This window comes from Boleophthalmus pectinirostris, unplaced genomic scaffold (genome assembly GCF_026225935.1).
Source record: "Boleophthalmus pectinirostris isolate CB_2022bp ecotype Guang Dong unplaced genomic scaffold, ASM2622593v1 HiC_scaffold_3, whole genome shotgun sequence".
Classification (NCBI taxonomy): Eukaryota; Metazoa; Chordata; class Actinopteri; order Gobiiformes; family Gobiidae; genus Boleophthalmus; species Boleophthalmus pectinirostris.
This window is the reverse complement of record NW_026571299.1, coordinates 24,421,899-24,436,525: the sequence shown is the minus strand read 5'-3', so window position 1 is coordinate 24,436,525 and position 14,627 is coordinate 24,421,899. Positions and strand designations below refer to the sequence as shown.

General features: G+C 38.9%; 1 protein-coding gene across 1 annotated transcript in view; it reads left to right on the top strand.

Annotated features, from left to right (window-relative positions):
• LOC110171260 (low-density lipoprotein receptor-related protein 1-like) overlaps positions 1 to 14,627 on the top strand; it is a 363,394-nt gene that overhangs the window by 130,737 nt on the left and 218,030 nt on the right. The window contains exons 4-6 of the mRNA XM_055160387.1: positions 3,507 to 3,626; positions 4,510 to 4,638; positions 5,963 to 6,226. Coding sequence (XP_055016362.1) covers positions 3,507 to 3,626; positions 4,510 to 4,638; positions 5,963 to 6,226 — 513 coding nt within the window. The remainder of the gene's footprint in view (positions 1 to 3,506; positions 3,627 to 4,509; positions 4,639 to 5,962; positions 6,227 to 14,627) is intronic.

Below are 14,627 nucleotides of genomic sequence, written 5' to 3'. Positions count from 1 at the left end.
AAGAAGGACTAAAGCCTCAGAGCTTGACTCACTCATATCAGTGGCTGAGAAGAGAGCCCTGAACAAGCTCTTGTCTATTCTAGAGAACCCCGAGCAGTCTACACAGAACCCCCAAGCAGTCTGCAGAGCACCTTTGGGGCAGAGTCCTGCACGGATCCATTTTTGAAGACCCGCACCCACCCACACCTGCTCAGTACAGCACCACACCCGCCCATTAACCTGTGATTATATCAAAGTTAAATCTGCACCTGCCCAGACCCATTAACATTCCACCTGTACCCCCTCCTTGCCTGTGATAAATCAGGGACAGTCCATAAGTCCAACAGCCCAATAGTCCAGGACTCAACCAGGACTAAACTAAGACTGAACCAGGACTGAACCTACTCCGTGTCATTAGTGGATTATAAATATATACACACCATATCCGCCTAGCTGTTCGCCAGGACTGCACCAGGACTGGACCAGGACTAAACCAGGACTAAACCAAGAGCTCAGCCATCGAACCAATCACCTCCACTGATGTGTTTATGTAATAAAAATACTAAAGTTTCTCAGCCTGCTCTGCTGTCATTCTGGGAAAAGACAGGGAAATGGCACTTGTTTCCAGGGCAATGGACGTCCAGGATGGGTGTCAAGTATTTTTCTGGTTCATTTGATTCACCTAACCTGTCCGTGTGTAATCACTACCCGTCTGCATATCCGTTCATAAAATTCTAGAACTTTAAAACCCGCCCATTTCAGCAACAATTCTTTATTATTTCTGTTACCCGACCTGGTGCAGGACTCTGCTTTGGGGACAGGCAGTTGTCCCTGTTCTGCACCACGGACACTCTCTGGAAGTAGTTTGTCCCACACACCATACGTCTGTACAACAAATTGCTAGAGCTGATGAACGCAAAAGGATGGATTGATAACTTTATATGTCTTTTCTATGTTCCTGTGTTTGTTTCTATGTTACTGCTGCCGAATTTTGTATTTCCAAAATCCAAAATGCATAGTGCAGTATTTCTTCTGTAATCTACTGATGAACTGAACTGCACTGAAATGCAGCAAAGGATCATGGTCTATGTAGTTACCTGTTTTTTTTTGTTTTTTTTTTGTATGCTGCTTCAACCAAATAATACATTCAGTCATACTGCTGTTGCATGCAGTTTGATTTTAGAATCCAAAATACTTTTCTGAGCCCTGTGGTATAAAGTGATACAAGATGACATTGACTGTACATAACACAGACCTATCAACATACATACATATCTAGACACATTTCTGCATTTCCCATAAACCACTGCACACTTCACTATCCACATCCTGAGCCTCCTTCTGAGCACTTCCCATTAAAGACACATGCTTTTATTCACTTGAGCTGCTCTGAGCCAAAGCAATAATAAACCAAATCAATCACGCTCTCATCTGTTCACTGTTGAGTTACGTAATTAACCCCGAATCCACCTGAAGCACTCGAAACCTCAAAAACAAGAAAAGTCCTTCATGGAAAGTAGAGCTGGGGCTTTCTTTTCAGCATAAGGAATATAACTGAAATTGTTTTTCAGTATCTATTCATGTTTAAGCATTATATACAACTACAAAATAATGTTCATAATATCATCTAAATGCTATTTCTCCAAAGTTTTCATCTGTCATTTCTGGTGACAATGCCAGTTTCAGTAGGTCTCTCAAAGGATGCAGATTTTTAAAGGGGTCTTGGTACCAATACTTAAAGTAAAAGTATCAATTATACCTTAAAGAAGACATTTAGCTTTTTCAGGGATTTAGTATTAAACTGTAATACACACTAGGTTCGGGTGGTAATACAGTATTACGGTCCTGATCGCGCTGTATCAGAAAGTAGCAAAGGTATCAGTTTTATTACCGTCATAAAAAAATCATACAAATCTGCAACGAATAAGGACCTACTATAATATTATAATTTATTGATACCTACATTTGTTTGCTCAGCATGTGGTTGTGTGGCTGTATTTTCAATTTAATGCTATCATGATTTAAAACTAATAATATCTAAAATGTTTCTTTTAACTGTGTGGGGAGATGACATACGATTAGTTTTGTTCTGTTGTAACATGACGCTCATAAGAGAGACCAAGACAAGATGGCAAGTCCGGCCACAAGCAAGTTAGCCCCCCCCCCAAAAAAAAATACTCGTACTTTGGCAATTTGGCAGCATATTTGCTTCAGAATACATTTATTTATGTTTTACAGAAATGAAATTTAAAAGCACATGATTCATTTGCATAAACCATAAAGCACTGATATAAACAGCTCACTCTTTGTGCGCTGTTACGGTTCAGCTTCTGACAGACTAAAGGACACAACTCAGTGGAATATGAGTGTTCTTTTTGTGACAGAGGATGTGCTGCTGATGGTGAGTCTGTCCTGTGCGTGTATCGTGTTGGAGATGGTTCATGTGAAACTTTTCAGAGATTATAAGTCTGCAGGTCATACACATAGACCATAGAGCAGTATAGCGGAGCAGCTTTGTAGTTTACCAAAGTCGTACTAAAACATTTTGATTATACAGTAATACCGTATACCCTGGTAAAATCCTGAGAAGGTTTAACAGCATCAAAATTTGGATACTGCCCAACCCTATTACACACAGATCATTATTTCACATTTTGTTCATCGAAAACCACAACGTTGCTCTAAAATGACTTGAGAAAAGGTCCATTCACTGTTCAAAAGGGCAGAATGTAGCAAGCAGCGGATTTTTATGTTTTCAAAATGGTTGTGTGGCATTTTTAAAATCTTGTACGTGTATGACCTGGAGTCTGATCTTTTGGAAAGTACAGAGCAGTGGAGTGACAGCAAATTCAGGACAGTACAGGATTACTCACACACATGAATCAGTCCAAACACAACTTTTGCGGTGCACAATGTCACAATGTTCCTCACCTTTGACAGTCTGATGAAAAAGAGGCCCCTTTTCACTAGGGATGGGAAAATATGGATTAAAAAATATATATTTTTAAAAAGATTTTATTACATTTTTTTGAGCTGATACCAATATTTGATATTTAGTTTTTAAAATTCATAGCAAAACCCACAAATGTATCTTTAGTTCAAGTAAAGATCATAAATGTACTTCTCACTTTTGTAATAATAGTAACGAACATACAGCTGTATAATGATCTCTTATTTCCATTTTAATCATGAATCTGTTTTAAAAAAAACAATCTGGGAAAGACACACGGCACACATAGTATGGAGTAGCAACAAAAAATATTGGTATTGAATATTAATATACCGATACTGGAACCAAATGAAATCTACTTTTTATTGTGGACCGACAAAAACGATTAAATAGAGACCAGTGACCACATTTTTCAAACTTTTAAATTAAACTACACTTGTGGTCAATATAAATGGTTCATAGTAGACGCCAAGCTGTTTCACAAATTACTCCTTTTATAATATACTGCAGGGAAAACTACATGGAAAAATGTAGGCACAAGGTGTTTAAGTACTTGTACTTTTGTGTGTTTTTGCAGAGTTGATTTCAAACTGCAGTATCTGGGGCTGTCAGGAGCACTGTGCCGTCACTCCAGATGGACCAGCGTGTTACTGTAAGAGCGGATATGAGATCAACCAGGACGGAAAAACATGCAAAGGTGAGTCATCGACATCAAATTCAGACTTCTCTTTTAAATTAAAAGCGATTCGGGCTTTAGTCAGTGGGGTTGTACTTTGAGGTGAACAAGTATGCATTTTTTATTAAACGTAAGGCTGTGTTTACAGTTAAATCCCAGTTATGTCCTGAAGTATAATTAGTTTGGTCCAAGTATTGGTTTAGTGTTGGTCTTGTCCAGGTTTAATTTTGGGTTTTGTCTCTGTTAAAAGTTTTATCCCTTGGTGTTCCACAAGGCTCAATATTGGACCCAGTACTTTTTATATTCCTAAACAGATTTTTTGGTAAAACCTATCAAAATTTGATGTTTTTATTAAAATATCCAGCAACCTGTTGGTTCAAATCCCACATGTACCACTGTATAACCTTGTTGTGTTGGGCAACACACTTCGCACTTCATATTTAAGATTTTGTCTATTTCAAAAATTTAATTTGTCTGACAAAATTCAGGGCTGGAAAAGAGCAATGGATTTTGAACAAACAACAGCAAATTGCAGACAACCCTAAACTAGCAAATTATCACTTGGATACATAAAAATTTTGTATACTTAACAAATGTGAACGTTAAAAGAATCCAGACTTTTCTTCTTGCTCTTACAGTGGAATCTGTATCGTATGATTTGACACCATATGTGCATGGATCTTCTAATTCCAGCCCAGTAAACAGCAATCATCATTCAGCACATGTCTGTTTGGCGTAGTTGTTTGCGTTTTCATGTGTGACTCCAATATTAAATGTTTTCATCGTGGCCGCGTGGCACAGCTTGTAAAACAGACTTGGATGATCAACATGTCTCTCCATCTGCAGCTCTATTGGCTCTGGCTCCCTTTATGCTCATCTGGGACCGTCTCTGTGTGTGTTTCAGATTTTGATGAGTGCACCGTGTATGGGACGTGCAGTCAGACCTGTACTAACACCGAGGGGGGCTACAGCTGCTCCTGTGTGGAGGGCTACTTGTCCCAGCCAGACAACAGGTCATGCAAGGCCAAGAATGGTAAACACACTCCGCAGTACTCTATGCAGGATAGTCACATAGAACCCTAGTCTACCTATTGTATTTTCTGGACTATAAGGCACATACTTATTATTTATTTATATATATAGATTAGATAGAGATAGATTATAAAGCGCAATATTAATAATGTTGAATTCTTTTGTTTATTTTCATACATAATGCACACCAGATTATAAGGCACATTAAGCGAAACAAATGGACAACACTTGAGACGGAGACTTAGCTCAGGCGTCCTTTGGCAGATCGTGGTGTAATTCACCCGTAATTCTAATGTGTTTAATGCACCTTTGCGCACATTTGTTCACATTTTACAAAAACGAAACTTAGCCACATGGCTCATTTGCATAAACTATAAGTGCTGAAAATACAGCTTGCTTGTCAGCCGATTCTGTCAGCTTCTGTTGAACTAACTTGGTGAGGCTCCTGACTACGGTGGGCGTAATGCTCTGACAATCCATCATGCGGTGGGGATTCGTAGTCCAATCCAATCCACTTTATTTCTATAGCACATTTGACAAACAAACAGTTTCCAAAGTGCTGCACAAATTCATACTAATAACAACAATAATAAAAAGATGAAATAAATGCTCAGATTTAATCATACTAGTCTTAAATTAATCAAACCAGTCAAATAAAATAAGAGCAAAATCATAGAATACCAATAAATAAATAATCCAATAAAATACAATAAAAATAAATAAAAGACACAGAGGACCACACAACTCACGCGGTGTTAAAAGCCAGAGAGTAAAAGACAAGACTTAAAACTCTTACCAAAGTCATACTAAAACATTTTGACAGATTTTTGAGCGCAGTGTACCACATAAAATCAGTTCGAGATCAGTAAACACAACCAGAATTAATACATAAAACGCACCGGATTATAAGGCGTACTGTTGATTTTTGAGAAAATTAAAGGATTTTAAGTGCATCTTGTAGTCCGAAAAATACGGTAATCTAATATATTACATGTATAAATAGGGGAGGCATTCACTCTGTATAGTTTTTTAGCCAAATTTGACATGATTTTACTTTGGAAATTTTTATTGCACTGAAAAAAAAATATATGCACACATTATTTTCAACTAAATCAATCAGTCAGATTGTGTTAAAATAAAGGTCAGTTTAAGTCTAACTTGAGTAACAGAGCTTCAGACAGAGCAGTGCCTCCAGTTAGCATCAAGTATCAATATGAGTGTTCAGAACTTTAAACCTCAAAGTCTCAGATCTACCCAGAACGCAGACAGAAGCTTATAATTCTAAGGGGACAAAACGCTGACCTTCCTCTTCTCCTTGCTTCCAGTCCCCGTGGACCGGCTCCCCGTGCTCCTCATCGCAAACTCCCAGAACATCCAGGCCACGTCCCTCAGCGGCACCACGGTCCACAGCCTCCTCTCCACCAGCACCAAGCAGACCACAGCCATGGACTTCCTGTACTCGCAGGAGACCGTCTGCTGGATCCATGTGGGAGAGTCGCCCGCTTCCACCCTCCTCAAGTGTGCCAAGATCCCCAACCTGAAGAGCTTCACCGAGGAGAGGGTCATCAACATCTCCCTCAGCCTGCACCGTGAGTCCAGCAGACATTCATGTGTTGAGCTGTGATAAGCTTTTGTCTGGTCTAGATTGTCTCACAGTCTGACTGCTGGGTTTCAGATGGCAGCACAATAGTCTATAATAGGCCAATAATATTTAATGCAGATGGGGGGGCACCAAAATTATTATTGTTAATCCATGGAAATTGAATGCATTGCCAGGGATGTTCCACAGCTTGGCATTACTCTTATCTAGGGATGTGCAAAAATATCAAAATATCAATATATCGTATCATTTAAAGTAATGATACAGTATCGATATCGTGGGCTGCTGTATTGATATATCGCCAAGTCTATTTTTTGGTATATTTTACTAAATTATTTTGTTACAGCAACAGTTTTGTTGCTTGTTTAAAGGAAGGAAACTCATTTATGCAACACATTTGACATTTTCACTGTATTCAGGATTAAAATGTTTGTGTTTCATATTAACTTTGCACAAAAAGTGGTTTAACAAAGACTTTTAGTGTCACAGCCATGATTTAGCCATTATTTTTTTATTGAACCGTATCAAATTGATTTGAAATATATATAAATATATCGTATCGAACCGAAAAAGCACTGTATCGATATATGTATCGTTTCGTGGCCTATGTATCGGCAGCTTCATAATGATACCCAGCCCTACTCTTATCTATCTTACATGTATTCAAATGTAATATTTTTTATTAGTGATGGATACCTTGATGGAAATACCTAGATAAATCTAATGCCATACTATGTAATATCACAAGTATAGGAATAATCTCCATGTAATCTCCATCTACACTACACTATACAAACTACAATCTTGCCAAGTTACAATTTCTTGAATTAAGAACATGTTACATTGATTTTTGCAAATTTTACATGACAAGTAAAATGATCTACCAATGGAACATGTATTTTTGCAATAGGAAAACACACATAGTTATACTAAAGATAACTCTTTGTACTGTATTTTCCAGACTATAAGTCACTCCGGAGTATAAAGCGCACCAGCCAAAATATGGATAATGAAGAAAAAAAAAAAAAAATATATAAGTCACACTGGACTATAAGTCGCACTTTTGGGGGAGAAATTTATTTTATAAAATCTGAGACCAGGAACTGACATTTTATGTTGAAAGTGAAGTTATAGGAATAACAATAGAACAGGCTGAACATGTGTCTGGTATTTTCCATCCATCCATTTTCTTCCGCTTTATCCGTCTAAGCAGTCTAAGTCTGGTCTGTTAACGTCACATATGAACAGTTCTTCAGATAACTATAACATAAACAACAGAACAGAATAAGTTTAACAAACTTTCCATCTCACTCCAAATCACTAAATCCATTCAATTCTTCATCCTCTGTGTCACTTCTGTGCAACTCCACCAACTCTAGCTAAATCTAGCTTTTAACCCTTGATTAGCTCTTTTGTTTTCTTCATTGCAGTTCAAGTTTCCTCCACTTTTCCCTCACAAGTTTCTCACTCCAAACTTTCTTTCTGCTGCTCGATTACCGTTTTCGGCTGCAGATTTCACGACTTGAAGCTTGTAATCTGCAGAATATGGTTAACATTTTATTGCCGTGTGATAAAATCAGTTATGATGCTAAATTACCATTAAAGATGAAATCTGCTGAAATCCACAAGACACTGACATGATACAGACAGGACAGAGGCTCTTTCTGCAGGAGACATGTGCAGTAGAGTGAAGTGACAGTGGTACAGGAGGAACAGGAGCAGCAGATACTCACACACAAGACTACAGCCTCTCGCAGCTGTCAGTGAAGAAAAAAAAACACAAAAAAAACCCCGAACATGTGAGATTATATATTTTAATATATATGTCGCACCTGAGTATACATCGCAGGTACTTAAAATAAGAAACTAATTCAATTGTTTGAATAAAAAAAAAATACATATTTCATTGGTACATAATTTTACATGTCAAGTGAAATCTCAAAGCTAGTTCATTTGAATTTACTTAAGCATTCATTTTTGGTGTGTATTTTATATTGTGAATCAGTGCTTCTGACATTTCCAAGGTTACTTTATTTGAACTAGCACTTGTCCTATTCTTCAGCCTCTTTCCTGCTTTGTGAGTGACAGGTGGACTTAGCCAACCAGAGTGTAGCAGGAACTCATATAAAGCATAAAAGCAGTGCATATTGTGATTAAATTGAAAAACCTAAGCTGATTATATCTAGGCCTTAAAAAAGTTTTGAGATGTGACAAAACACATTCCTCACTAGACAGTCTATTTTAGATGTTCGCTGTCTTTGTAGAATCGCTTTCTGAACTCCGGCTTCTCAAGAGGTGGAACTCATTAGTCACTCAGAAGTAAAAAAAAACCACAAAACAAAACATTCTACTCACCTGCACAATCTCACGCAATTTTATCTTGCAAGAATCAAGTGGCACAAGATCTATACAAAGTTTTAGTATATCCACACCTATTTCTAGACCGACTAACAACAGCTCCTTTATTGTCAGTAGTGCGTAAAAATATATGAATTACTAATACTTCCCATCTTACGCGCGTCATTTGTATTTAGAATTGGCTAACATTATGTAATATGCATTTATTGGTTGAAAATGCCACAACTTTACTCCCGGGCACTGGCATATAAAGTACACACTCCAAAACCGTAGAACATACCAAGCTCGTGCATAGAGGGGACCATTATATTCGCTGAAATGAGAGAGTCCAAACCAGAAGTGGAAAAGCAGAAACTGTGGTCCAGAGGTGGGACACATCTGGAACAAGCATCTGGAACCACGAGGTCATGACTCACCGCGCCGCAGCGACATCACTTCCTGTTTTGACCCCCGGGACACGCCCACCACAATGACATCACTTCCACGATTACCCCCAAACCACTGGACGGTTATGTGCTTACTGGGAGTTGTAATACTACTCTGTTACAGTACTCAATTGGTTAAAAAAATATGAATTCTACTGGCCAGTGTTAGCACTACTACAATTACTACTGAATCTACTGTTACTGGCAGAGGTGGGACCAAGTTGTTGTTTTGCAAGTCTCAAGTAAGTCTCCAGTCTTTGACCTCAAGTCCAAGTCAAGTCCCAAATCAAATACAGGCAAGTCCAAGTCAAGTCTTAAGTCACAGACCCATAAGTCCAAGTCAAGTGTTTTAGAAATGAAAAATTTACCTTTCCTTTTTTTTTTTTGACAAGATTGTGAATTATTACAGTCAGAATAGTAAGAATTAAGATTTAAGAGTGCTTAACAACAGTTATTTTGTCAAATAGTTTGCACTGAAATGGAAGGATCACTACTGTACTGTGCTGTATATTAGTGTAGTACATTTGAGGATACCACATCACAGTACTTCAGTAACAAACAGAAGTGGGAGGGACATGTTCCAGTTTGTTCCTGTAAAATTCAGCACCACATTTATCAGCTGTAAAGAGAAAAGTATTAATTTAACACGTTTGAGTTCACATTTCGTTTAGTAGACGTTCTGAGATGTATTCAGTGATATGACGACAGGGTTACACCTGCCGCTATTTCATTGGCTGCAACAGAGTGATGTCATTAGTGGAGCCAGGAACCTAAACTGGGGAAGCGGCAGGACAGGGCCAACACCCGAAGATGGCGACTTGAGCAGGCGCGAGTGAAGACGCTGCGCACCAAACTTTGAAAAACTTTTCAAAAATAACTTACTTGGCTTCATCTTCAGTTAATAATGAAGATGAAGATGATGCCTTATAATGAGTCGGTGTGGAAAAAGAGCGACTATCACCACAAGTGCACCTCGGAAACGGAGCACTACTCGTGCACTGTTAGCATAGGCCAAACCTACACCCTTGTATCTAGCTATCCAGATAATTTGCTTCTCTCCTAATAAAAAAATAATACTGTTGGTCGCGTAGCACAGCAGATGATTGGTGGCTCAGTAAAATATGTAACCGACAGATGTCGCTATTCCGCCTCATTCCGGCTGCAGTGTTGTATTTTTTATTTATCTATTTTTTTGTAATCAAGGTGTCATGGTTCATGTTTTGTAGTTGTTTTTTGCTTATTTTGGTGGATCTTTTCCTTTAGTATTGTGTGCCCTTAGTGTTTTATTTTGATATTAATCCTGTCTGCTTGTAGTTTGAGTTTTACTTCCTGTCTGTTGATTTATTGCCCCGCCCTGATGTGTTTCACCTGTGTTTGTGTGCTTTTATACCCTGTGTTCTTCTGTGCCCTTTGTTGGTCCAGTGCATTTGCCATTGTCTGTGTCTTTGTCAGTGTCTTGTTCTTTTATGGCTGTTTAGTTTCTATTTTTGGATTTTTTTGGATTTGTGGATTTTTTTGGATTTGTTATTAAATACTTTAAAGCAGTCCTGTAGTGATGGTGAGATGAAGCCTTGTGAGGCATTGAACCACTTGAGCCAGTTGGTTCGAGAGAGGGTTCAATTCTCGAAGCTTCATGTGCACACGAAACCACGAAAATGATCACATATGTGTATAATACATTTTGTATTCTGTGTGTGTAAATTTTCCCAAAATGGTAATATCATAATATGGCAGGTGAAACAGTTTTTTCTGAACATGGCAGGGGCATAATCAGGCAGAGGACAGTGAAAGTGCTTGTGGAACTAGGATAAGGGCACAGATTAAGCTTGTGTGACTTGCACGATGATGTATAGGACAGGGGAAATTGTATTTATTTTTATTCAGAAACAAGAGTTTCTCAGTAGTTTTTCGTTCTGAATGATTTCTTTTTTTTTTTTTTTGACACAAGCTCTTCGGCCTTGGAGATATAAACTCTATCCAAACTCTAGTATCCAGACACTCCAAACTCTAGTATCCAAACTGTCAACTGACCGCAGCTCTCCTACAAACAACCACATTTTGAATGGAGCCTGAGGGTCTATATAGCTGCAGTAGCTCGCAGCAAAATCTGAACCACTTCCCAACGCGATCACATGGTACAGCTGGGCAGCGAGGCTTCGGACGTCATTATTTTTGGCTCCTCCCCCAAATGAAGCAAGCCTCGATACACGCTTCACGGAAACACCCCCTTCATTACTCGACACACACTTCGAAGCCTCGGCACATCTTGTAAAATCACTACAGTCCTGCATCCTCCCTGTTTCTCTTTGACACAAGGTAGGGGGCACTTGATGTCAAAGCACTGCGGGAAACACTAGTGTCCATCAAATGTTTTCCTCCATGGAGAGGCAGGTCAGATCTGTGGAGAAACGCCACCTCACACAGTCAGAATGTTTGTTTTGCTTGGTATTTTTGAGCAATAAAACCACAGTAATTGAATAAATGTAAGGTAGGGCTGTTTAACGTCACACTGTGGAACGTTCCAGGCAGAGCAGTGACATATCCATTGAAACAAGAAGGTGACGGGTCCTCAATCAAAAAGTTACACAATGCACCTTTAAATGTATTTGTCATTTTGGCCCTGATTGGTTAGTTATTGAAGCTGAAACACAGTAATAGTAAGTGTACATGTATTGTTGTATTACCCGGTGTAACCCTGAGCTCCCCTCTCTCTCCTTTATTTTCTTTTTTGCCGTTTTGATTGAAGTGGACGAGATGGAACGGTCAGTGTCTGAATACCTCATAACAGACTTCACTTTGAGTTCAAATCCATTCCACCCCCATTTGACAGAAAACTCCCCTCCGTCACCCCACAACGACATCAAAAGTAGCGGGATGCGAGAAGTCAAAAGTTGTCATTTTTTTTCCAGAATGTGTGATCAAACTTGTGGATGTATTCGATTCCAGGCTTTTTTGTGTGAAGAGGAAGAGAGAGTGCATTCATATGAACTGATATTAAGTAAGTTAAAGGTGCACAGACTGTATGTAAGCTGCTTGTGTCCACAGAGATGTTATTGCTTTACCTGTAATGTTCCGCAGTATGGCATTTTAAACATATATACCTTGTATTTATTCAGTTTCAAACACATATTCTTACAGTGGGTACAGTCGCCTCTCCACAGATCTGACCTGTTGGTGTCTGACTGTAGAACATTCAAGGCCAAGCGAGTGATCAACCACCAGAAAAATGCTAAATCTAAACTAGATTTGAGTAAATGTTTCTTTTGTTTTTTGAAGGGCATTGTGACTTTTATTTATTTACTCTTAAGACAAGACAAAGGCTACGTTCAGTCTGTAGTGCTTCATGCCCAAATCAGATTTTTTGCGAGGTTGTTCACATTTCTAGTTAAATGTGACTTGTATGTGATCTCCAGTGTGAACTTTATATGCCCCAAAAAGTGTCCCGCATGCACATTGGAGGACACAATGATGTCACACGCAGCGAGCGTGCTCAGAGTTTTCGGAAGTCGCCTTAACGCTGGCCTTGTCTCCGAAATTATGGTCCAGTTCTTCATAAAATGGACAGGTTACATATCTACGGCCACTTGTTTGAGTCTTTAGCCTCCTTGTATTTGGCTCGCAGGCTCTTGATTTTTCATTGACTGTAGCCGCGCTCGGACATTTCTTTGGAAAATAATTTTAAAAACCGTCCAGTTCCGATAAGACCCCTCCAATGTGACCTAAATACAGCGATCCCCCCAAATATGAATGAACTCACTATCCTTGCTTTCCCTCCATTAACGAGACTCTGAGCCTGACGTGTAGGTGAATGAATGTGACCTGGTTGTTCAGACTGAAGTCGCATGTTAAAAGATCAGATATGTATCAGTTTTAGGAGCACATATCCAAGTGTCCTAGAAAGGCTGGCGCTACCTAGTCCTCCACTCAGTTTCATTTCTCTCCAGCGACTAGGTCAGGAATCAGAATACACTAGATGCATCAGTGAAGAGCTGTGAAGCCATGACATCAAACTCAATCACTTGTCTGGGTCCCTTTTGTGAAGCACAACGGTAAACAAAGCAGTAGAGATGGATGTAGACAAAGACAGACATTCTGTGTTGGCAACGATTACCGAGATTGAGGATTTAAAGCCGAAACAAAGAGAATGTTTGGTGAATTTTATTAAGGGGAAAGACATTATTGCCCTTCTTCCTATGGATTTGGCGCATTACATATGTCATGACCAAATAGCAGTGATTGGTTAAATAAAAATAAAAATAGTATCCACCTACCATCGAGCGAATGAGGTCAGACGGTTTCCACAAAGTGAAACCGGCTAATGAATCAGGCTACAAGTGGCCTGGGTCACATTTGAAAAAAATCTGATCTGTGTCGTGCAGACTGTTATTAAAAGATCAGATGCAGGAGCATAGGGGCAAAAAAACAACAACAAAAAAAACAGATTTGGGTCTGAATGTAGCCAAAGTAATTTTGAAAGTTAGAATAAGATTTAAAAATGCAACATAATTCATGTAAATGTAAAGGTGCACTATGTAACTTTTCTGAGGTAGACAGTCCTCCACCTGCTTGTTTCCAAATCTTACTGCTTTGTCTGGCCTGTTACACAGTATGACATAATACAAGCCAGTGTCACCACCAGGCCAAATTATAAGTCAGATCTGTGAAGAGGTGACCCAATGTACATTATAGAAGGAGAGAGAGAGATACTTTATTGATCCTGAGGGAAATTCAAGTTCAGATTCAAGGGTCAGCAGATCCTGTGGAAGAACCAAAAGTGTACTTCCTGTGTTTCCTGCAGCGTCACAGCAGAGTCCAGATGGCTCCAGGTGAACACAACAGGAAAAGCGTCACTCTTACTCCGCTCTGGTGATTCGACTGATGAAAAAATGGTCCATTCTAAGATCTTCTGCCACATTTGCTCCCACATATGGTGTAAAAAAAAACAGTAGCAACTCAAATGTCCATAGTTATCTCCTCAAACAAAAGTAAGATGGATAGCTCTAATGTAAACATGTGGAACAAGTTAAACTTCTATAAGATTTCAGATTGTACTGGAGGAAGCGTTCTTTTTGCAGGACATGTGTTATTGACAGTGTTTGATCAGTGGTCTTATTCTGATCCTTGTTCTTGATTCAGGTCAAGTGGAGCATTGGACTCAGTCAGCACATTCCCTGAACCTCTGCAGCTTTTCTGCTTTGACTTACATTAAATCTCTCTTTCAAATACTCCACATGTGTGCGATGTGTGTGTAATGTGCGTGTGTGATGTGTGAGGGGAGCTAAGGCTAAGCTCCAACTTATTTTAAGCTCAGCATAGAAATATGCTCACGGAACAGTCCAGCGCTCTCTATTCAGCTCATTATAGCCGCTTCACACTTTACACTCACGGAACTGGACCAAACCTGGACGAGAACAGGACTAAACCAATTTACATACACAGAAAATGTTACTTTTTCTCAAGTTAATAAAGGTGTACTATTGCCACATTTACATGAGAGCGTCAATTCCGAAAAAAAACCCCAAAAAACTTTAATTCTGATTAAAAAAATTATAATTCTGCTTTTAAAAAAACATGTAAACACTTAATTCTTAATGAAAATGATTATTA